The sequence below is a fragment of the Chlorocebus sabaeus genome, chromosome 14 (assembly GCF_047675955.1).
Source record: "Chlorocebus sabaeus isolate Y175 chromosome 14, mChlSab1.0.hap1, whole genome shotgun sequence".
NCBI lineage: Eukaryota > Metazoa > Chordata > Mammalia > Primates > Cercopithecidae > Chlorocebus > Chlorocebus sabaeus.
This window is the reverse complement of record NC_132917.1, coordinates 11,349,997-11,373,410: the sequence shown is the minus strand read 5'-3', so window position 1 is coordinate 11,373,410 and position 23,414 is coordinate 11,349,997. Positions and strand designations below refer to the sequence as shown.

Genomic DNA, 23,414 nt, shown 5'->3' with positions numbered 1-23,414 from the left:
CATCAGATTCAGTTCTTCCCTCAACACCTACCCTACTGCTCGGCCTATGAGAGATGCTCAAAAAAAATGTGCAAAAGATTATGTCTTGAGGAAAAGCCAGGTCACAGGCACAATAAGTATGAAGATTGTGCCATTTCCCCGACTCTCCCCAGCTCTGTGCTCATGCTCTTTCTTTAGCCTGGACCACTTGCTACCCCATTCTGATCCACACCCCACCTTTACTTGTCCAACCCCATCTCTGGTTGTAGAGAATCTAGTCGTCCTTCAATAATCTTCCTAAAGATCTGAATGCCAAATTAATCAATCAGTTGTGGAGTCAAAGCCTGCCTCTACCACTGCCTACGTAGGACCCTGAGTAAATTTTTGTAATCCTGCTGATCTTAATTTTGCTGATCTGCAAATTGGGCAGAAAAATACCTATCTTTCAGTTTTGATATGAGATTCACATAAGGAAATGTACATGGAATGCCAAACACATAGCAGATGCTGAATAAATGCCTTAAAATGGCCATTTCTAATGACTCTGGGAAATTCTTCATTCTGTAACAATATGCAGTCTTCTCGAGATCTCCGCTATGTTCTCTTTTTTTCTAGTTTATTTAGCAAACGTTAACAGAGCATGTTTTATTTGCCAGACACTGTGCTAGATGACAGAGATACAAAGATTAGAAGCCAGGCATGGTGTCTCAAGCCTATAACTCCAGCACCTTGGGAGGTTGAGGCAGGAGGATTGCTTAAGGTTAAGGAGTTCAAAAAAATAATAAAACATTTTAAAAAATTAGCCGGGCATAGTGGCATGCACCAGTACTCTCAGCTACGTGGGAGTCTTAACTGGGAGATCACTTGAGACCAGGAGTTTGACGCTACAGTGAATTATGACCATGCCACTGCCCTCCAGCCTGGGTAACGGAAAAAAAAAAAAGATTAGAGAAGACCTCTGACATCATAGTCTAGTGGGGAGCCAGCTTCTTCAGGGGTTTTTCCCTGTCTCACCTCGCCCACCTCAGGCTGTGTAGAAACCCCCAGTCTAACCAGTTGTTTCCCTCCAACTCTGTACACACCATGGTGTGTTACCTTTTTATTTCAAACATGTGCTGGCCTCTGTTCTAATCACAGCAACCTGTATCCATTAATCCATTTAATCCTCACAACAACCTTATCTGGTAAGTATTGTCATTATTCGCATTTTCCAAATAAGGAAACTGAGGCACAGGCAGATTAAGTAACTGGCTTAATAAGGTCTTCTGGTTTATAAGTAGGAGCCAGGATTTGAAAACACACCTTCTGGCTCCAGCTTAATTAACGTGCTCTGTTTACTTATCTGTCCCCACTGAAATTGGAGGTTGAACCTGTGGCATATCCAAATGAGTAAGTATCGCCTGTGCTCACCCCAATATCTGACACTATAGGTCCACGATAACTCATTCATCAAACAGGAAGGAGGAAGGAAGGAAGGAAGGAAGGAAGGAAGGAAGGAAGGAAGGAAAGAAGGCAGGCAGGCAGAAGTAAAACGATACCACAATGGTTTGGTTGCTCACATTTACTAAGCATCAACACTGACCCGCCTGTAAGATGCGCTAACAGAGCTCAGGAATAAATGAAGGCCGGGCGTGGTAGCTCATGCCTATAATCCCAGCACTTGGGAGGCCAAGGTGGGAGGATGACTTGAGCCCCAGAGTTCAAGACCAGTCGGTGCAATATACTGAGACTCTGCCTCTACAAAAATTAAAATTAAAAATTAGCCGGGCGCAGTGGTGCGCACCTGTAGTCCCAGCTACTTGGGAGGCTGAGGTGGGAGGATCGCTTGAGCCTGAGAATTCGAGGCTGCAGTGAGCCCTGACCACACCACTGCACTCCAGCCTGGGCGACCAAAAAAAAAAAATATTAAAATTAAAAAAAGGAATAAATGAACATCTCTGCGGCTGAGAACTTTCAGTTATCACCGTCGAGAATTCCAGGCGAGCGCTGCGTTTTCCCAGCTGCCTCTTTTCTCTCATCCCCGTTCCCTTCCTCTGGAGTCCGGCTCCACCTCTTCCTGTTCCTTTGCCATCCTCTCCGTGGATTCCGCGGTCCGGGTTTCCCGGGCGCCAGCCGCCGGGAGAGGATCGGTGCGTGGGAGCGCTCCGGCCGCGGCGGGCATGCGCAGAGGGGGGCGGTGCACTGCGCATGCGGGAAGATGGCGGGCCGGGCTACTTGAGAGCCGCGGGTATACCTCCTCTTTTCCCGTCTTCGTCAGGAGTTCCCGGGCACGTGAGGCAGTGCCGCGTTTGCTGGCGGGTGGGACGGCCTAGCCGGGCGGGGCCTTGGAGGACGCCGCGGATCCGTCAGTTTCTGGGCCCTTGGAAATCGGCGCGTGGGGGGCGGTGATCGAGCTGGGCGCGAGAGGGCGGGAGAGCTCGCGGGGTGCGAGGGGAGCGGGACGCCCGGCCAGGCAGCATGAGTCAGCAGCGGCCGGCGAGGAAGTTGCCCAGTCTCCTCCTGGACCCCGCGGAGGAGACGGTTCGCCGTCGGTGCCGAGACCCCATCAACGTGGAGGGACTGCTGGTAAGCTCCGGGACAGGACGGGAGGGGGACGGGCGGGGGTCTCCCAAAGCTGGCCCCCTCCTCCCCGCGCCGCCGCCAACCCCGCTGGCCGTCGTCTCGGTCGTCTGCTCCCCCTGGGCCAGGCGCTGCCCATCACGTGCTGCGAACTGCGCTCTCCCGCCTTCTGCTTCCAGCATCTGCTCACAGACGTGGTGTCAGTCTTCTGGGCTTTTACATCGGAACTTCAGGGCACTGTTGGAGAAAATTGCTCAACTTTGCATTGGAAAGGCCATGTTTTCTCCTTCAGTGGACTCTAGCTGTGTCTCTGCAACCTATCATTTGTTCTTCTACCTTCTCTCTCTTCTGCTGTACTGCAGCCGTTTAAAACCTTGTCCACGCTTTATATTTCCCACGCCACAGCTCCCATTCATAAAATTATCTCCCCACCTGTTTGACGGAGAAAATGGTTAGGAGATTTGGCTCCCTTTCCCACAAAGACTGATTTCTTCTACTCTTGTTCTGGACCAGATACTGTATTCCCCGGTTCTCAAGGTCCTTAACAAATGCGTTCTTTTCCATTCCTCCCGTATTTTCTTTTTCTTTTTCTTTTTTTGAGATGGAGTTTTTACTCTTGTTCCCCAGGCTGGAGTGCAATGGCACGATCTCAGCTCGCTGCAACCGCCGCCTCCCAGGTTCAAGCGATTCTTCTGCTTCAGCCTCCCATGTAGCTGGGATCAGAGGCGTGCGCCACCACACCCAGCTAATTTTGTATTTATAGTAGAGACGGGATTTCACCGTGTTGGCCAAGCTGGTCTCGAACTCCTGACGACCTCAGGTGATCCACCCGCCTCGGCCTCCCAAAATGATGGGATTACAAGGCGTGAGCCACCGAGCCCGGCCTCTCCCCATATTTTCAATTTCTCTGCTGCTTTCTTCCTATAACTAGTAGTAATTAAACATTTTCCCAAGTCATTATGCCTGGTCCCCATACCAAATAGTTTGTGATTATTGTCTCATTTAATTTCTCACAGCAGTGCTTTATAATAGTAAAAGACTATTATTCTTGTTTTACGGTTGCCAAAACAAACCTGGAGATGCATCTCCACCTGGAGATGCAAGTGGAGAAACTTGGGTTGAACCTCCAAATGTCTAACTCCAGATGATAAATTCTTAACTACTAAAACCAGATTCTCAATCCATCCCCATCTTAAAAGATCCCTCCCTTAATTCCATATCCCTTGCCATCTACTGTCTCTCTTCTCCTTCACAGCTAAACTTCTTGAAAAAGTTATTTGCACTCACTCTTTCCATTTGATCGTCTCATTATCAGCCAACCCACTGCTGGGGACCCCTATCCTAAGCACACTTGTGAGACCATTCTAACCAGGGTCACGGACAATCTTGTCAATTCCAGCAGCTGTTGTAGTTTTGACACAAAACTACTTGTGTTGGAAACTCTCCCTTGAATTTCCTTGACATTGATGTTCCATCTGCTTCTCTGGTCTTTCCTTGTCCTCATCCTCCTCCCAGTCCTTCATTTTTTTTTCCCCCGAGACAGGATCTCACTCTGTCACCCTGGCTGGAGTGCAGTGGCACATCCTGGCTCACTGCAGCCTTGACCTCCCAGGCTCAAGTGATTCTTCTGCCTCCACCTCCCTAGTAGCTGGGACCACAGGCACATGCCACAAGGCCTGGCTAATTTTTTAATTTTTAGATATGGAAGTCTTCCTATGTGGCCCAGGCTGGTCTTGAACTCCTGGGCTCAAGCTGTACTCTCACCTCAGTTTCCCAAAGTGCTGGGATTACAGGTGTGAGCCACCGTGGCTGGCCACATGTTGATGATATTCAGGGTTCTCTTCTGCTGTCTCTACACATTCTTCTTAGGGGAGTTCATTCTCTCCTCCCATGTCTTATGTTACCGTCTACATTTGATCCTTGAACGACTCAGGGTTTGGGGCACCAAATCACATGAAATTCAAAATCTGAATATAACTTTGATTCCCCCAAAACTTTACTGTTTCCTGGAAGTCTTACTGATACTGTAAACAGTTGATTAACACATATTTTGTATTTACATGTATTAGTTACTGTATTCTTATAATAAAGTAGCTAAAGAAAAGAAAACGTTATTAAGAAAATCATAAATAAGAGAAAGTCCTACTCATTCAGGGGAATTAGATGATCATAAAGGTCTTCATCCTTGTCTTCACACTGAGTAGGCTGATGAAGAGGAGTAAGAGGAGGAGTTGGTTTTGCGCTCTAAGGTGTGGCAGGGGGTAAAGAAAATTGGCATCTAAGTGGACCCACACAGTTCAAACCTGTGTTGTCTGAGGATCAGCTGTATATTGGTACCATCTGTATTGGTGGTCTTAATTGAGAATTTGATAAAAACTCTAAGCTCACTGTGGAAAAACCACTTAGTTTGCATGCAATATCAGCAGATACATCGCTTGAAATCTTAGACATACATTTCTGGTATTTTCAGTTACCATATCGTAATTCCCAAATCTGTAAATCTCCCTCAGGGTTTTCCAGCTGTCTACTAGACCTTCCTACTTAGGTTTCCAACTCCTATTAGTCCCCCCTCATCTGAGGTTTCACTTTTCTTGATTTCATTTAACCTGTGGTCCCCCAAACTATTAAAATGAAAATTCCAGAAATAATTCATCAGTTTTAAAATGCTTGCCATTCTCAGTAGTGTGATGAAATCTCGAGCTGTCAAGTACCACCCAGCACCTGAATCTTCCTTTGTCCAGAGTTCCCATGCTGTCATTGCACCCTGCCCTTAGTCGCTTAGTAGCTGATTGTTGATTATCAGACCAACTGTCACAGTGCTTGTGTTAAGTAGCCCTTATTTTACTCAGTAATGGCCCTGAAGCACAGGAGTAGTGATGCTGGCAGTTCCAGTATGCCGAAGAGAATTGATGAAGTGCTTCAAGTGAAAGTTCTTGACTTAGTAAGGAAAGAAAAAAATCTTATTCTGAGGTTGCTAAGATCTACAGTATATTTTGAGAGACCACCTTCACATAACTTTCATTGTAGTATATTGCTATAATTGTTATATTTTATTATTAGCTGTTAATATCTTACTATGCCCGATTTATAAATTAAATGTTATCACAAGTATGTATGTATACGAAAAAAATTGTATATATAGGAGTTGGTACTGTTTGCGGTTTTAGGCATCCCCTGGGGGTCTTGGAATGTAGCTCCCAAGGATAAGGGTGGACTACTGTATATTCAGAATTGAATTTATTACTCTATTGGTCAGGGTTCTGCAGAGAGATAGACCAATACTAATACAGATTTTGGTACCAGGAATGGTTCTATGGGAACAGAATTTTAAAGATGAGTTTCCTTAATTGGGGTTTTTGGAATTGGTTCTTTAATCTGATTAGAACCTAAAAATGCTAAGAGCTCCACTTCTAGTAGTAGAGAGAGCACTGGAAGCCCATGACACAAACTGTTTATAGATATGCAAAATAAATGCCTTTGACATTCTAATTCACCACTTAGAGGCAAAGAATTTAGTGACGCTGTATGTGATATTTTCAAACATTTTTGGAAAAACAAGGATTATAATGACATTGGTTGGTTGCTCCTAGTGTCTTTGGACAAAGTGATGAAAGAAAAGGATGAGCTCAGGGATTCAGTTTCATGGCTGGAGTTCCACATAAATGACTTAAAAGTTTCTAAGTGTGCCCTAGGTTAGAATCTTCTATCCTGTAGCCATAGGGCTGAAATTGCTGAAAATCAAACACAAGCCTTCATCATGCAACTGCCAAATTATAATGAAAGTTGAACTCTTGGCCAGGCATGGTGGCTCATGCCTGTAATCCCAGCACTTTGGGAGGCCGAGGCAGGTGGATCACCTGAGGTCAGGAGTTCAAGACCAGCCTGGCTAATGTGGTGAAACCCCGTTTGTACTAAAAATACAAAAAATGAGCCAGGCTTGGTGGCACGCACCTGTAATCCCAGCTACTCGGGAGGCTGAGGCAGAAGAATCACTTGAACCCAGGAGGTGGAGGTTGCAGTGAACCGAGATTGTACTATTGCACTCCAGCTTGGGCAATAAGAGCGAAACTCCGTCTCAAAAATAAATAAATAAATAAAATAGAAAGTTGAACTCCCTTAGCCTCACAGAGCATCTGCTGTTGAAGTGAGGGTATTGGTTGGGAAAGAGTGGGGTTTGGATGGGATCATGTGGGAAGATGAGGCTGGACACATTGAGCCCCTAAATTCTGATGAGTCTTGTTTGCCAGAGGGGCAGTAGCAGTTCCACCTACAGTGGTGTCATCCTTTCCACCCCTGTCTAAGGAGATTAATTCTGCATTGCCTGTGGAGATAGTAGTGGCCTCCTCTGAAACAGTTCCTGGGCAGGACAATGCTGATTCTCATCAGGACCCACCCCACCACCCCTCTTTGCTTCTAGACCTATTACTAGACCCAAGTCCCAGCAGGCCCCTAAAGGTGAGGTGCAAAGTATGACTGACTCCACTTCTGGTACCAAATCTGTATTAGTTTTCTCTGGAGAGACAGAACCAATAGGGTATATATACAGTCATGTGCCGTATAATGATTGGGTCAGTGGTGGATCACATATACGGAGGTGGTCCTGTAAGATTATAATGGAGCTGAAAAATTTCTGTCACCTAGTGACACTATGTTGACCAGGCTGGTCTCGAACTCCTGACCTCATGATCTGCGCCCCACCCCCCAACCCCGCTTCCCAAAGTCCTGGGATTACAGGCATGAGCCACCGCGCCTGGCCTTACCGTCTTTCTATCTATATGTCTGTAGATGATGTCTGCCCCTGAGGAGCAATAGTACTGTTGTGATTCCTCCAAGATAAAGAGAGTTTTTATATTCGAAGAGAAAAAAACCAAATGAATGCTGTTGGAGACTGTTTTCCCACATACATCAATATCGCCAATATGTAATGGAACTGCATTAATAGCAAAGAGTAGGGGAAAAAAAGCCATCTTTTTTCATGTTATGCCTGATTGAGGTGTTACTTCTGTACCAACCTGTGATCCACTGTCTAGATGAGATGGGTAGGGAGATGTGGAGCAGAGAAGACGTCCTAGAATGCATAGCTAGTGAGGCAGCCTCTTTGGGAGCCAGTAAGTACAGTATGTAAGTCATGGGCCTGCTGCTCTGAATTAAGAACGGGAACCTCTGCAGCACGGCCCCTCTGAGCATATATATTATGATTTAGGATATTTGTTTATGTGTGCTTCAAATCAATGTGATAAGGATGGATTTTTTTTTTTCATTCAAGAGTCTTGCAACAATAGCTGGCCCCTGTCTCATACTATTAGCAGAGGGATTAAACGTAAAAATAACAATGGCAGTTGGTCGCACTTGTCTAATGTCTGACTTTGGTAGGACTGCTTCAGAGTTTCACTGTTGGATACCATGTTTGCAAGTCACTCAGCACTGTTTGAGAGAGCTGGCCAGACCTAGTCCCTGCCCTCAAGGCCAGCATTCCCAGCTCCAGTGTTGCATGCCCTAGCAGGTCTACATATTCAATTCTAACAACTAAGTTATTTACAGTGGGATTCTATCTTGATGGGAGTATTCCATATCGGGTTAATTTGTTAATAGATGCTATCATCCTGTCATGGATGATAAGAAAATCGTTGTGCCAAGGATATCGTTAACACCAGTATAAACAAAGAGCCTCTTAACTGCTCACCTTGCCTTCGGGCTTCCTCATTTCCCGGTCCTTTTGCCACGTTGCTGCCATACTTATATTTCTAAACCATTTACTTAATTACGTCCTAGTCTGGTTCAGAAACCTTTGGTAATTCTCTACTGGTTATGACATGAAGTCCAAACTCTTTAGCATTAGTTTTATGTGGTGCCATCATGACCTCCCAGCTTCAAAGTCAAGTCGCTTTCACACTGGCCGCTTCGGTGGGTTCCCAGAAACATGCCGTGCCATATACATCTTCACACCTTTGTTCGTTTCCGGTACCACAATCCTGTCTTTTTTCTTCTCTTCCCACAGTTGTTTATTCAGGCAAATCTGACTTGCTGGGCAAGGCTTACCTGAGGGCTGCCTTCACCATGTATCCTTCTGTGATTTCCCTGTCTGGGTGCATCCCTAGTACTACTATTAATTCTCTTCTTAGAGTACCTATGAATTCACTTGCCCCAGTTTTGCTTTAGGGCCAGTTTTTTCTTAGATAAGAGCTAAACCTGATGACAGCCCTTCTGGAGGCACATTAACATTGATGTTACTAGGAGTTTCTGTTCATAAGCTTTCGTTTTAAGGTTTGGTTTCATTTTATTTATTTTTTACAAAAAAACAGTTCCTAAATGTTACTACCAGTTTTATGCAAACTTTCAGAGGTGAGCATTGATAATGGCGCTTCTGCTGATTTCCTGGTTGTTTCAGGAAATTAAAAGAAGAAACTTTTTATCTAATACAAAAGTTTCTAATTATCCACAGCGTGCATTGTTTTCCATTGTTAGAAATGCTGCTGTTTTACATTAGTTATAGTGGGAACACATAGCTGCCTATGAAAGCTTGTGAGCAAATTTTTGGGAACTGCATATACTTAGTAATAGCAAGGAGTGAGCATGTGTTGGTTGAGATAGATCTTCTATCTCTACTAAGCTTTACCAAGTCAGGGACAGTGTAGTAGTGCTCTTCATGTTCCTTTTATCCTCAGTACCTGATGTATTCAGTAATTACCATATTTTGTGTGTGTGTGAATGGTTTGTTTTGTTTTTTTTTTTTGAGACAGAGTCTTGCTCTGTTGCCCAGGCTGGAGTGCAGTGGCGTGATCTTGGCTCACTGCAACCTCCTAGATTCAAGCGATTCTCTTGCCACAGCCTCCCAAGTAGCTGGGATTATAGGTGCCTGCCACCATGCCTGGCTAATTTTTGTATTTTTAGTAGAGATGGGGTTTCACCATGTTGGCCAGACTGGTCTCGAACTCCTGACCTCAGGTGATGCACCTGCCTCGGCCTCCCAAAGTGCTGGGATTACAGGCGTGAGCCACCGTGCCTGGCCAGTAATTATCACATTCATATTCTCAGACCTTTATACTATTGAGTAAAATGCTATTTGTTTGCATTGTTGTTTTAAAATCACTAAGTTAAATTTTTTATCTTTTTTTTCAGCCATCAAAAATAAGGATTAATTTAGAAGATAATGTACAATATGTGTCCATGAGAAGTAAGTTGATTCCTGAATAGGTTTTAGGTTTTGTTAGTTTGAACTTCATATGATTAAAATGATTTGTGTAAGTGTATGAGTTGATGAGAAACTGAAATAAAATGCGTTGTTTGTACACTGAAATGTAAAGTTTCAAGGTTTAGTAACAACTCCTGAGGTTATGGGTTGAATAATGTGCACTAATGCCAATTTGTTCTCCATAGAACAGTCTATATTTAAGGCTGTTTTCTCAGAATTCCTCCTGGGAGAGAAATGTACTCTTTCCTTCTTGTTCCTTATCTTAGGTTAATGTTTAGGGTGTCTGTTAGAGGAGATAGGATGTAAATGGCTCTAGTTCCCTCTGCTGGAAGTTTTCATGATAGACTGCCCCACCTCAGCCTCCTAATCTCAGTGGATAGATAGTGCAAGTCAGTGTGAATCTTAGAAATGCTAACCCTTAGTTTTTCCTCAGTACCTGCCACAGTCTCACCCACAGTTGGGTCACTGAGTTTGGTCAGCTTCACCTTTGATGTGTTTCTTGCGTCTGTCCCATACCACCAATTTATAATAATATCTAACATTTATTGAGCTCATACAGTGCCTTGCACTGTATTAAGCTCTCTGCATGGATTGTCACAACGACCCTTCAAAATACAGGTGCGGATTAGAATTCTTACTTTATAAAGGCCCAGAGAGGCTGAGTGACTTGCTCAGAGTCAGGGTTGAATCTTGCCTCTCTGGCGCAAGAGCCCAGAGTCTTTACCACATTGAATTGCTTCTCCTCATTCAGGGTCTGACTTCCTCTGTAGCTGAAGTTGCTGGGTGTCCTTCTGAGAAGGCAGTCAGTGTCCAGGCTCTCCAGCCTGGGTGCTAGAAAACTCCAGGGGGATTTGTCTAATACAGAAATGGGGTTGTTATATCATCCAACCTAAGTTCTTCAGTGACACTCTTTTACGTGTAGAGAAAACCCTGATTCCTCGTATATTTGATTTTAAGTGTTTGTATTACATTCATAAGCCACTTCATATTAAAAGAAACTAGGCAGTAGAGAATGGGTAGACGGAGCAGACCAGGCCATTGTAGCTGTTTCTTGCTTAACGCCGCAGCCTCTTCTTCCAGCATGCTGCCGCCCTCCTCCACAGCTCAAGCTACACCACCTGTGGTCCCCAAAGCACCGCAGGTTCTCTAAGGCTGCTTTGTCTTCTGAGGTGTGGTTTCATCTCCCTCACTTCAGCCTGTCACCCTCTGTCAGAGTGGGCAGACACCACCCATTTGCCTTCCTGTTCCCTGTGCCCAGTGTACTCCCATCAAGAGGCCTTCCCAGTTTCCCCCTGCAGTGAAGGTTTGATTTCGTGCTATCGGGTGACTTTGAATACCTCTCTTGGCACTTACCTCAGTACGTGCTGAGCAGTACATATCAAAATTCCTTAAAAATGTCCAGTTAAGGGGGCATACAATAATTTCACAACAAAAAGATTCGTTGAAATATTAAGAATTCCTTATTAGACTATGGAGTTGCTTTGGTGTGAAGACCTCTGTAATCCTATTCATATCCTTCAGCAACTGTCACGTTTTTGGCATTTTGTTATACGTGTTCTTTATAAAATAACATCATAGAAATATACTTATCCTGAGCATGTAAGACCATGCCTTGTTAATAATTACTATAATTAAATAAATGCTTTTTAAAGTTAGAATTTCTCATTTGTAATCTTCTTGAGTTTGTTGTAGAATTGTGACCTTCTACTTCCAATTAAAAATCCTTTTAAATTCCTAATTTACCCCTATTTAATCTTAAGTGTAGGAATGGGCTCCAGAGAGAAGACATTTATATTATGAAATATGTACCTTTGTTCCTGAAGTAACCGCCAGTGGTCTTTAAACTAAATGTGGCATTGTGGAGGTTCTGAGTAAGGACATTTCTGGCTGAAGGTAGGATGGACATTTCTTTGAGGCATACTGACTGTGGTGTGCTGTGGAAGTAGAGAAAAAGAAAGTCACATATTCCACACCAGAGTGACAAAGTTATTTTAGAAATTATTTTTTCTGCAAACCAAGCCATAAGAACTTTTTCTTAGTATGAAATTGGAAAAGATGACAAGATACTTAGTTCTGGCAAGCGCGTGAGATGAGGTCCGTGTATGCCGCATAGCATGGATAGAACCCACAACCTGCCGAGCTGTTTAGCAGTACATATCAAAATTCCTTAAAAATGTCCAGTTAAGGGGACATACAATAATTTCGCAACAAAAAGATTCGTTGAAATATTAAGCAAAATCGTAAAGTTGGAGGTAGTCTGAATTTCTAATATTGGGATAAATAGCAAATACTGCATACAGTTAAGCATACAGCCATTAAGAATAATGTTGAAATACATTTGTTGACATGTCAGGATGTTCACAATATTGTGTTAAAAGAACATGTTGCAAAATTGCATGGTCCTGTTTTTGTTTTTAAAAACTATGTATATGATTGACACACAAGTGTGAGTGTGTTAGAGGGGTGTGTGTGTATGAAAACCCGAGCCATAGTAGGTGAGTGAGGGAATTAAAGGGATTTTTTATCATTTGTCTATCCGTTACATTAATACAGAGTAGTGAATATTTTTAAAAATAGAGATAGTGGGCTGGGCGCGGTGCCTCAAACACCTGTAATCCCAGTACTTTGGGACGCTGAGGCGGGTGGGTCACAAGGTCAGGAGTTCAAGGCCAGCCTGGCCAATATGGTGAAACCCTGTCCCTACTAAAAATGTAAAACAATTAGCTGGGCGTGGTTGTGCACACCTGTAATCCCAGCTACTCCAGAGGCTAAGGCAGGAGAATTACTTGAACCCAGGAGGCAGAGGTTGCAGTGAGCCAGGATCGCACCACTGCACTCCAGCTCCAGCCTGGGCGACAGAGTGAGACTCTGTCTCAAAAAAAAAAAAGAAAAGAAAAAATAGAGATGCCTCTGTTGGCCGAGGTATGTCATCATTGTCTTAATAGAAGACTAGTTTGAGCTCTTTCAAAAAATTCATCAGACAGCTTACACTATGACATGGATAGAGTCATTAAAAGGGGACAAAAAGCCAGTTCTCTGCCTTTGCTTTGTAAAGAATTCCTTAACTTGAAGACCAAATGAGAAATTTAATTTTAAAAATCATGTGTAATTCTATTCCTGAGAGTGGTATGGATGCAAATGTAATCTTACTGCTTTGTCTGAGAAGATGCAGTAGACTTGTAAAAGTCCACATGCTCAGTGGACACTGGTTGCATATTTCAAATACTCCTTCATTTAAATTTAAAGCCTTTGTTTAGAGCCAGGATAGGCCAGTGAATTTTTTCTCCAATTTAAGAGATTTATTTCATAGAAACCAGCTTTGATTTGGTCAGTGTGTAGGGATTTCTGTAGATGTCTGCTCTCTATCAAGAGGAAACAGATGATTTTTTAAAATGTTATTTAAAGTTTTACAAATATGTTTATTTTGTTTCCCAGAAGCTCTAAAAGTGAAGAGACCTCGTTTTGATGTATCACTGGTTTATTTAACTCGAAAATTTATGGATCTTGTCAGATCTGCTCCTGGGGGTATTCTTGACTTAAACAAGGTTGCAACGAAACTGGGAGTCCGAAAGCGGAGAGTGTATGACATCACCAATGTCTTAGATGGAATCGACCTCGTTGAAAAGAAATCCAAGAACCATATTCGATGGATGTGAGTTGCTTTCAAACTTTTCATGGCTTTTTTTCTTTCTCAAGTGACAATTCCGTGCTTAAACTAGATAGTAGCAGTGTTTTGACAATAGAAAACAAAGGTACGACTTCTTGTTAGGAGAGAATTCTATAAAATTTTCTCGCATCATCCTGGAGAGTACATACATTTTTAAAAAAGTATTTCCTCAGTTCCAGTTGATTATTGATATTGGGAAAATCTGTGAAGGTTGTAAAACAGTGGTTTTCACACGGCAGTGTAGTGAACACCTAGAGGCTTACTGCCTCTGGAGGTGTAATTCGGTAGATCTGAGGGAAAGCAGGAAAGTACATTCTCAACAGGTAGCCCAGGAGATTATGACATAGCGAGGTGTTTGAAACACTGCCCTGAGGCCGGGCGCGGTGGCTCAAGCCTATAATCCCAGCACTTTGGGAGGCCGAGATGGGCGGATCACGAGGTCAGGAGTTCGAGACCATCCTGGCTAACACGGTGAAACCCCGTCTCTACTAAAAAATACAAAAAACTAGTCGGGCGAGGTGGCGGGCGCCTGTAGTCCCGGCTACTCGGGAGGCTGAGGCAGGAGAATGGCGTAAAAACCCGGGAGGCGGAGCTTGCAGTGAGCTGAGATCCGGCCACTGCACTCCAGCCTGGGCGACACAGCAAGACTCTGTCTCAAAAAAAAAAAAAAAAAAAGAAACACTGCCCTGAATATTAAAAGAAAAATCAGACAGTGTCTAAAAGGCAGTTGCTAAAGACTTGACATGGTGAGGAGGAATCCAATGGAAAGGGAAGCTGAAGACTGGCATAGATAAAGGTATCTGTGCGTGCACACATAAGAAGAAAGCGTTAGAATAGGCAAGTATTTTGGGACAGGGAGAAATAGTGGCAGCAAATAAGTACATAGTGACCTCTCAGGCAAAGGCAAACCTACCAAGAAAGACTGTAAAACGATCCTAAATAATTAACTTAGTTATTAGAGGAAAGGGATTCATAAAGGAGGTCATTTTTTCAGTAGTATGGAAGTATAGGTTGAATTCTAATTTGAGCATGTTTACTAAATAACACTAAAAAACACTTCAGGAGTTTATATCGGCATGCATTGTGAATCACTAATTAGAATCAGATTTGAAAACTGCCAGGTGAAAGATAGAGGCAAGAACCTTTCCCTATTTATTTTCCATTAAAATTGAAAGGAAAAAATGAAAATCAGTTGTTGCCTGGTCATCATATTGGAGTAGGCACTAATTACTAAGGAAAATATGTATATCTTTTTTTTTTTTTTTCTTTTGAGAGGGAGTCTTGCTCTGTCACCCAGGCTGGAGTGCAGTGACATAATCTCAGCTCACCGCAACCTCCACCTCCTGGGTTCAAGCGATTCTCCCACCTCAGCCTCCCCAGTAGCTGGGATTACAGGCGCACACCACCACCCCTCGCTAATTTTTGTATTTTTAGTAGAGACGGGGTTTCATCATGTTGGCCAGGCTGGTCTCGAACTCCTGACCTCAGGTGGTCCACCTGCCTCAGCCTCCCAAAGTGCTGGGATTACAGGCGTGAGCCCCATGCCTAGCCTGAAAATAATGTCTTTTTTAAAATGATGAATCTAATCATTATATTCAGATAGAATGTGTACACTAGGGAAAAATACAGACTCATCACATTTTAGCAGAGGAACTGTCATTTAGCCAACACTTTGTTTTCATATGTAGGAACTCAAGTACTGTAAGATTATAACTTATCAGAAGCTATGTTGTAAGGACTAGGACTGAGGCTGAAGCTAGGTGTTATTGACTCTTAGTTCAGTGCCCTTTTGCTTTCTTAGGCTGTCTCTGCTGTTATTAATTTCTGTTAGGTTGTAATGTATTTTTTTTTTTGAAAAAGACTGTATAAGATGAAGAACTATAAATTTATGTACAGAAGGAATAATGGCTGTCTAGAACGAAGATAGCAGAAGTTAAAAGTCCCTAGTTTCTATTGTTGTGGAAAACACTTATGGTAATCATTTGGAGAAGTTCCAGTAATCTAACTTGAAATTCCTTTGTTACCTCCTAGATGGTATTGATGGTGATTTTTTTTTCTTTTAAAGAGGATCTGATCTTAGCAATTTTGGAGCAGTTCCCCAACAAAAGAAGCTGCAAGAGGAACTTTCTGACTTATCAGCAATGGAAGATGCTTTGGATGAGTTAATTAAGGATTGTGCTCAGCAGCTGTTTGAGTTAACAGATGACAAAGAAAATGAAAGATATCCTTTAAGTCTATACCTTTCTAAAATTTCTGCCTCCAAAACAGATTACTTAAGTAGTAGAATCAGCTTGGGGACTTAATTTATATATTTAAGATATAAAATTAGACCATTAAAAGTTAAAGTAATACAAAATTAGCCAGGCGTCATGGCAGGCACCTGTAATCCCAGCTCCTTGGGAGGCTAGGGCAGGAGAATAGCTTGAACCTGGGAAGCAGAGGTTACCGTGAGCCGAGATGGCGCCATTGCACTCCAGCCTGGGCAACAAGAGCAAAACTCCGTCTCAAAAAAAAAAAAAAATTAAGTAAAAGTTGGTAGTAATATAGCATCAAACGTACACAGATGGTGGGTTTTTTAACTTCTGTGTGGCGTTTCTTAGATTAAATTCTGGATGATGACCTCAGGGGTACAGTACCAAACCAAGGTTGATGGTACCACTTAAAATAGGAGAATATTCATTTTTATAGTCTGAATACTATAAGGATAATAAAATATTTGTTGGCTTTTGTGAAGTTCATGTTTTTCCTAGAAATGTGTGAACAGAAGTTGATTTCCAAAACAGTGAATTGCCATTGAAGAGGTGCTTAAACTCCCGTTTGTGTCCACAGAAGCATGTTGTTGCTTAATAGCAGTGTTGCCTTGAAACTCAATGTCTCAGGGAGCTGGGGGGTGGGGCTGGGGGAACCTTGTCTTTGGTACTGACCTCCTGGGTGTCTTACACCTGTATGCTGTGCTGTGCTGTTCCCTGTGGCACCCTTTGTGAGGGGCTCACTGATTCTGAGCTATCCCATACCCCAGATTTACTTAAAACTCTCTACAGCAGTCAAAAACCTCTATTCCTACAGTACAGTTACTGGAAGGAAAAGAAAAAAATAAGCACCAACATTACTGCAGCCAATCAGAGAAAAAAAAAATGTTAGAGAAACCCAATAAATCACTCAATTGGTAAAATTTGAGGCAACACAGTGAAACAAGACGAAAAAGATTCAAGTAATGAGATGGAAAATAATTTTGGATAAAGTAATATCGCACATGATATTCTTGAGAAACTTAATCTCCAAGTCGTTTATGCCTTTTTATAGATTTTTTTCCGTCTTTCATTTTGGGGGATTCTTGTCAAAGCCCTGAATGTTTTTTCTCAAAGTTATAGTAAGATCTAGCTTACTATAACTGAAAAGGGAATAGGATGAAAATTTGAATTTCTTCATGTGGTATATTTGTGTTAGGGACTCAGACTTTATTAATATTTTTCTCCAGAAATTGCCATCATAATCATAATAGTACAGCTTAAAGAAATTCTTTAGGTTGAGTTGTAAATATTGTAAAATGCTTTATTAAAAGCTTAATTTTATATGAATAATAAAGATTATCAATGCGATAATTTTTTTACTACTTTCCTTAATGCTGAACTTGTATCTCATAAAAACTAAAGACATTCTAACATTACCCTTGCGTTACTGAATTACTAGAGATAAATTACTTCCCCAATAAACAGCATTCTGTGTAGAGATCCTTGACTGGGTTTTACACTAGCGTATGTGACCTATCAAGACATTCATAGCATTCAGGCCTTCCATGAACAGATTGTCATTGCAGTTAAAGCTCCAGCAGAAACCAGATTGGATGTTCCAGCTCCCAGAGAAGTAGGTAACCCTGCATTTTTAAAAGGATTTAAAGAGGGGTGAGGGCCGACTGCTTAGGCTGTGATTTATTGCAGTCATACTTAAGAGCCATTGTGTGCACGTGCACTCTACATCCACTACTGCTGAAGGCACTTCACACATTTTAACTTGCTTCAACTAACACAAGTCAAGTAGTCATTATTATCTTAAAGATGAGGAACCGAGAGCTCACAAAGATGAGTTAACTTTTTCAGGATCACGAGAGTTCAAACCCAGTTAGTGTGGCTTCATAGTTTGTTTTTCACTATTGTACTGCAGTGCTTCTTAGAAGAATCACCAAGAATTGGCCCATCTTAAAGTTCCAAAAGTAAGGTCTGCTCTCAACGAAGGCACTGGGGAGTTAACAAACTCATGAAAGACTGATGAATAAACCAGAACACTAGGTTCTGAATTTAAAATGGAAAAGTAGGATTTCTGTGTCAATGAACATATTTTTGTCAGCTGCCAGCTGCTCGGTGCATTTTTTCCCTCGCGGGAAAGTTTGCATTGAAAGATAATTGCAGCAGAAGGCTGCTTGATGAGGACGGAATCAGAACCAAGGAATGTGGCCATTCTTGGGCCACATCCTCAAGACTGACAGCCTTGATAGACCCATGGGTGCTCATAGTACAGTCCTGTGCATTGCCCTGGGGGTTTGCCTCCTGCCTAGCGAGGAATGTTTTCTTGACCTGTTTTTCCTTTTGTCCCCAGCAGACCACTGTTCAAGTGAGCCCTGTATTACTCGACAGTGTATGGGTTAAGGGCCGGCTTTCATTTAACTCAGTCACACTCAAATTATGATTTCTTGGTGATGTTTCCTAGTTGTTGTTTTTTTTTTTTTTTTTTTTGAGACGGAGTCTTGCTCTGTAGCCCGGGCTGGAGTGCAGTGGCCGGATCTCAGCTCACTGCAAGCTCCGCCTCCCGGGTTCACGCCATTCTCCTGCCTCAGCCTCCGGAGTAGCTGGGACTACAGGCGCCCGCCACCTCGCCCGGCTAGTTTTTTGTATTTTTAGTAGAGATGGGGTTTCACCGTGTTAGCCAGGATGGTCTCGATCTCCTGACCTCGTGATCCGCCCGTCTCGGCCTCCCTAAGTGCTGGGATTACAGGCTTGAGCCACCGCGCCCGGCCATAGTTGTTTTATTTTTAAGAAAGAAACCGCTAATCAACACATCTTTACTTTGGGGCATAATAATTCATTCTGCAGAGACTAATGGATTTTTGGCTTTTCCCTTATGCAATGAGCTGCTTCAGACTGTAATTGCTAAATCTGGCTGAGCCTTTGATCATACCTGAGGCTTCTTTTAGAGTCCCATTTAAAGTCTCTGCACGTGGGCCCTCTTGGCCGGAGCCTGACCATGAAGATCTGGGGACCTAGTGTGGTGGTTGGCAAACTGGCCTTAAGGTCAGATCCGGCCTGCTCCTTGTTCTTAGAAATAATTTTATTAGGATACAGCCACATGCACATTTGTTTACATATTGTCTCTGGCTGCTTTCATACTATAGTGGCAGAGTTAAGAGGTTGTGACAGGGATAGTGTGACTCGCAAAGCCAAAAGTATTTACCATCTCACCCTTTATGGGAAGTTTGATAACACCTAATTTAGTGGAATGTGAAGTCCTCAGCTGCCTTCCAGTTGAGAGTGACATTGGTTCCTTTTATCGTTTAGAAATATCTACTGAATTGTACAGGATTTATCATTCAAACCAGATGTGGCCTGGCATTCTAGAAGCTGAGCACAGATGTTCTCTAGCCCACTTGTCGGGTACCAGGAAGTCATAGCAAGGACGACAAGTGAGGCTCTGAGATGTCTGAGAGGCTGCATCTCCCCAGACTCACCCTGGTTTAACATCGCAGTGAGGTGTGGAGTGGGAGGGAGCAGTGGTGTCTGTGAGTCTAGCCGAGGCCTAACTGCATTAAAGGGGAGAAAACAGACTTTGTTACAGTTGAAGCAGCTCCCAGTTAAAGCAATCATTTATAACTGGAGCTGTTCCTTAAGAATTTAGCATAATTCCCAGTAGAAGCATTCAAGTTGCCTGATATCTTATGGAAAAAGTATTTTGATTAATCCTGAGGAAATCTGAAATCAAAGGATGTAAAAATCATAGTTAATAATAGTCCTTTATAAATAATCTTTAGTTTTTTTGATGGTTTACTTGAGGTATATTTTGATCTTTTCCTGTGCTTTCAACTGGACAAAAGAATGGCCCTTCCGTTATCTCAAGACCTGTTCATTGGTCTGGAAATCCAAGCACATATTTATCCTGTGAGACTAGGGTATTCTAGAGTTCTTTGTCATCAAAACACTGATTTTTGACTCGAGTACGGCCTCCTTGAAGGGTCAGCTCCTGAGTAGAAAAAGACAGGCTCTTGAGTACTAGGTTTTCCCATGATAGCTCTGAAGCCATTACTGCAGGATCAAGCGTAACTGTCTTCAGCGTGTGAGTTGGCCAGTGCTTTAATGTGACTACAGCTATGGTGATTTTTTCAAATGTCTCTTGAAATTCTTGCAGTTCTAGTGAGTGAAAAAATATGATTTATTATTTCATTCATCTTGACGATTCCTGTGTCCTTTGCTAGGACTCTATCACAGTGCACATAAGGAGCACCAACGGACCTATCGATGTCTATTTGTGTGAAGTGGAGCAGGGTCAGACTGGTAGCAAAAGGTCTGAAGGAGTCGGGACCTCTTCATCTGAGAGCACTCATGCAGAAGGCCCTGAGGAAGGTAAATATACCAGTGATTCTGGCAGTATTTTAAATAAGCATATATAATGTTATTAATGTGTATTATGGCCTTAAGATATTTTTACTCTTCCTATCCACAAAAAATAAGTGAAAAATTACAACATAATTCTTACTGTAGTTAAGAATATTTCTGTGAGCGTTACAGTTACATTTCTGTAGTTTTGATAGCAGTGAAGACTTAGAATTCTGTTTGGTCCCATGGTGGTACCAGCTTGCTATGGTCTCTGAATAGGGCAGGCTTTCAGTCAAACAGCAGCTCCACTCAGCCAAAGAGCCTGCCCATGACCTGGCTGGGAGACTTCCCCTTCTGCACATCTTGGAGCAGGGAAAGGGCTAGACCTGCTTGACCCAGGCAGTCACACACCCACTCAACTCAGCAAACAGCCCACTCCACAAGAGTCAGTCCTCAGTTGCACATGTCTAAGGACGTTGCCTCTGGACCCACCTGGCCAGAGCAGTGACTCCATCTCACCTTGGAGCCCAGCTTGCAGCACTGCCCAACAGCAGATCCCAAATAGTGGAATTGCCTGAGCAGGGGGCCAGCATCCTGTGACCAGCCTGGGCAGAAGCCATCACAGTACCCAGCCAGCAGGTCCACCGACATCCGAACAAAGACCCAGCCAACTGGAAAACTGGCGCGGGGAGAAGCCATCACAGTACCCAGCCAGCAGGTCCACTGACATCTGAACAAAGACCTGGCCGATTGGAAAACCGGCCTGGGCAGAAGCCATCACAGTGCCCAGCCAGCAGGTCCACCGACATCCAAACAAAGACACAGCCAACTGGAGAACTCAACAAGCACTCTGGGCCAGGGTGGTCTTCAGCTGGCCCTTGCAGGGCCACAGGCTGGACCAATAGGAAGCTTTCCCTGACAGAATACCTGTAATGACCAGAAGAGGGGGCTGTTGCCCACACGCAGACAACAGCACAAAGACACAAGGATTACAAAGACTGGGGGAATCATGAGGGCTCCGAAAGAAACTAGTAAAGCCCTAATAAGGGAAGGCTTCCTCCATTCTTGGACGGATGCTTTCAGTTACAAGTTCGAGTTCCGGTTTATTCGTGAGAGACTGAAAAAATTAGCCTTATGCCATTAACCTGAGAATACGTGTTCTTGACCAGGCATCTTCAGGGTTTTCTGAAGTAGTCGGATTGTGAATTCTTTTACATATTTGCCTATCAAACCTTCACTTAGGTGAATTTCTCTCTCGTGTTCTTTTTCAGAAGAAAATCCTCAGCAAAGTGAAGAATTGCTTGAAGTAAGCAACTGATGGCATTTGAGAATTTATGTATTACTGAGTTTTTTGGGAACATCTTTGTGGAGAATTATGCGTCAAATTTGATTCTCAGAGCAATAAATTATCCATGAAGTGCTCTCGTTCTCAGTAGCAGCATCATGGCCAGTAGTGTCTTTGAGGAGTTCACCACTTAGATTACTGAGTAATTGTGGTTTCCACATTTGAAAACAACAACTTTTACAATTATTCACTGCTTTTTGTCAGTGAAATAGACATCTTGCCTCCTGAAGTAGTTTCATCACAGAGTGTCATGAAAACAGACAGTCGGACTGAAATGGACAGTTCTTTGTGGACTCTACCCTTCCCTTCAAGGAGTATGTCATATATCACAAAAGAAATTGCCTTACACTGGTTCATGTTTGCAGTTACTGTTGTACATTGGATAGATGTACACACGAATTTAAATGTGATGTCTTTGTATATATCTGTATAATGTTTCGATTACTTACGAAATATGTCTGAGTGACACTTTTCACCCTTGTACAGCCAAAATAATGTATATATGGAAAGTGACAAATTCTCTAATTTCTTTGATATCTGTAACTTATTAGAATCCTCTGGATGAGGGTTAGAAGAGAGTGTTTCCAAACTTCTACATGTAGAAGTATCATAAATGTGCTACACATTTATGTTTGTGGATTTAATTAAAGTATTTTAATATGGTTTTCAATGCTGAAATTGGAGTCAGATACTTCTTGGTTTTAAGCTGTCTACCTACTTGCTGTCTCCCAGCAGCCTGGTGGCATGCCCAGTGTTTTTGGGGGCAGGGATAGAAATGCCATCAGGAAATAGCTGAATTCATTGTGAAATATGAATTCAGTCACGGTGATCATTGGAAACTCTTTTAAGGTTTTTGCAAGTAGATTTTGTAATGTTCGTGTATGCAGCCTTGCTGTTCAGTCAGTCAAAGGGGTTTTACTCACGACGAGTTGTACCTCGCCCTCTCTCCAGCTCTACTCCCACATTTTCACGTACCTAGCTATTTCTACCTCATTGGGTAAGTCATTTACCACTCTGTGCCTCAGTTTACTCTGTAGTTTACCATTAGACTGTGAGCTCCTTGCGGGACTTTGTCATAATCACTGTTATATCCCAGTGCCTCACACCATGCCTGACCCTTAAGAAGTGCTCAATAAATGTTTGAACAAATAAGTGAGTGGAGTGAGTGAATTGTAAAATCAGACTAATAATATTTGGTTTGTCTATCATACAAGATTCCTGTATCGTTTGAATTCAGATTGTGAACCTTGTTTTTAAAGAAATGAAGCAACTTCAAATTCAGACTGTGTTTAAAAAGATTTAAAATCAGAATCCAAAATCAAAGCATTAAAAAATAATGCTGAGTGTTTAAGATTCACATACCTCTGAGCTCCAGTGGCTTTTGCCAGTCCTGTCCCTCTGCTGAGCACCAGCGCCTTCCTGCAGTGGTCCTGCCGGCGTGTTTCTGTGCACCTGGGGATGGAGTATGCTCTTCACCGAGTGATTAGCCCCAGTGCTTTTCCTCCCTCTGTTTTATTGTTTGAAATTAACCAAAGAAAAGCTGCAGGGGGCGCTGCTGATCATCATCGGACCGGTTGGTCATGCCGTTTGACAGAATTGGGAATACAGGAGGAAGAGCAAGCCTAGAGTAAACAATAGGCTTGGGACATGCTTGATGAAAGCAAGAGTTTCGGCAGGTCGCTGTGTATGTAGGTGAGGTGCTCAGTGGAAAAGTCTGAGCGGTATAGTAGGTTGGACAGATGTCAGTTCAGAGGTGATAGTTTAAACCGCAAGAGTAGGAGGGGTCATCTGAAGAGTACAGCAGGTCCAAGGGTATCTATATTTAAGGAGAAATACAGAAGAAAAAGTCTCCTGAGAAGGAATAATGGGGTGGTTCGGGAGGGAGAAGGCAGTGTCCCAAAAAACCAACAAAGGTTTTACCAAAGGTAATGCCATCATTTCTGAGCAGCAGTTCCTCGCTTGTGAAAATGTGACAGGTGTTCTCCTTTACGAATTGTTCTGAAGGTAAAATGAGATCATGTAAATGAAAATCCTTTGTAAATTACAGATGTGTGTTATAAATGAAGCATCTCTCGAGTCACTCCATCTTCT

General features: G+C 42.8%; 1 protein-coding gene across 4 annotated transcripts; it reads left to right on the top strand.

The window, feature by feature from the left end:
* Window positions 1-2,148: 2,148 nt before the first annotated feature.
* E2F6 (E2F transcription factor 6) lies at window positions 2,149-22,472 on the top strand. 4 transcript variants are annotated; one of them, XR_012095212.1, is made up of 7 exons: window positions 2,149-2,544; window positions 9,658-9,712; window positions 13,166-13,382; window positions 15,463-15,619; window positions 17,148-17,265; window positions 19,858-20,005; window positions 21,250-22,472. XR_012095212.1 is itself a non-coding variant. In XM_073022785.1 (7 exons), exons 1-7 carry the CDS (start codon window positions 2,437-2,439, stop codon window positions 20,554-20,556), a joined length of 846 nt encoding a protein of 281 aa, XP_072878886.1. In that variant the 5' UTR covers window positions 2,151-2,436; the 3' UTR covers window positions 20,557-21,243. The 4 variants fall into 4 exon arrangements, 3 of the variants coding, with proteins under 3 accessions (XP_072878886.1, XP_007969638.2, XP_007969642.2); XM_073022785.1 differs by lacking the exon at window positions 21,250-22,472 and adding an exon at window positions 20,510-21,243 and having other exon boundaries at window positions 2,151-2,544; window positions 17,148-17,261; XM_007971447.3 differs by having other exon boundaries at window positions 2,152-2,544; window positions 15,463-15,618; window positions 17,147-17,261.
* Window positions 22,473-23,414: the final 942 nt, after the last annotated feature.

What these genes read in the sequence shown, in the direction of transcription:
- E2F6 (XM_007971447.3), top strand. Translation starts at nt 2,437, where the DNA reads ATGAGTCAGCAGCGGCCGGCGAGGAAGTTGCCCAGTCTCCTCCTGGAC. An exon ending in AAGAACCATATTCGATGGAT is followed by an intron (nt 13,383 to 15,462) that starts GTGAGTTGCTTT and finishes TTTCTTTTAAAG; the next exon opens with AGGATCTGATCTTAGCAATT. An exon ending in GATGACAAAGAAAATGAAAG is followed by an intron (nt 15,619 to 17,146) that starts ATATCCTTTAAG and finishes ACTGGGTTTTAC; the next exon opens with ACTAGCGTATGTGACCTATC.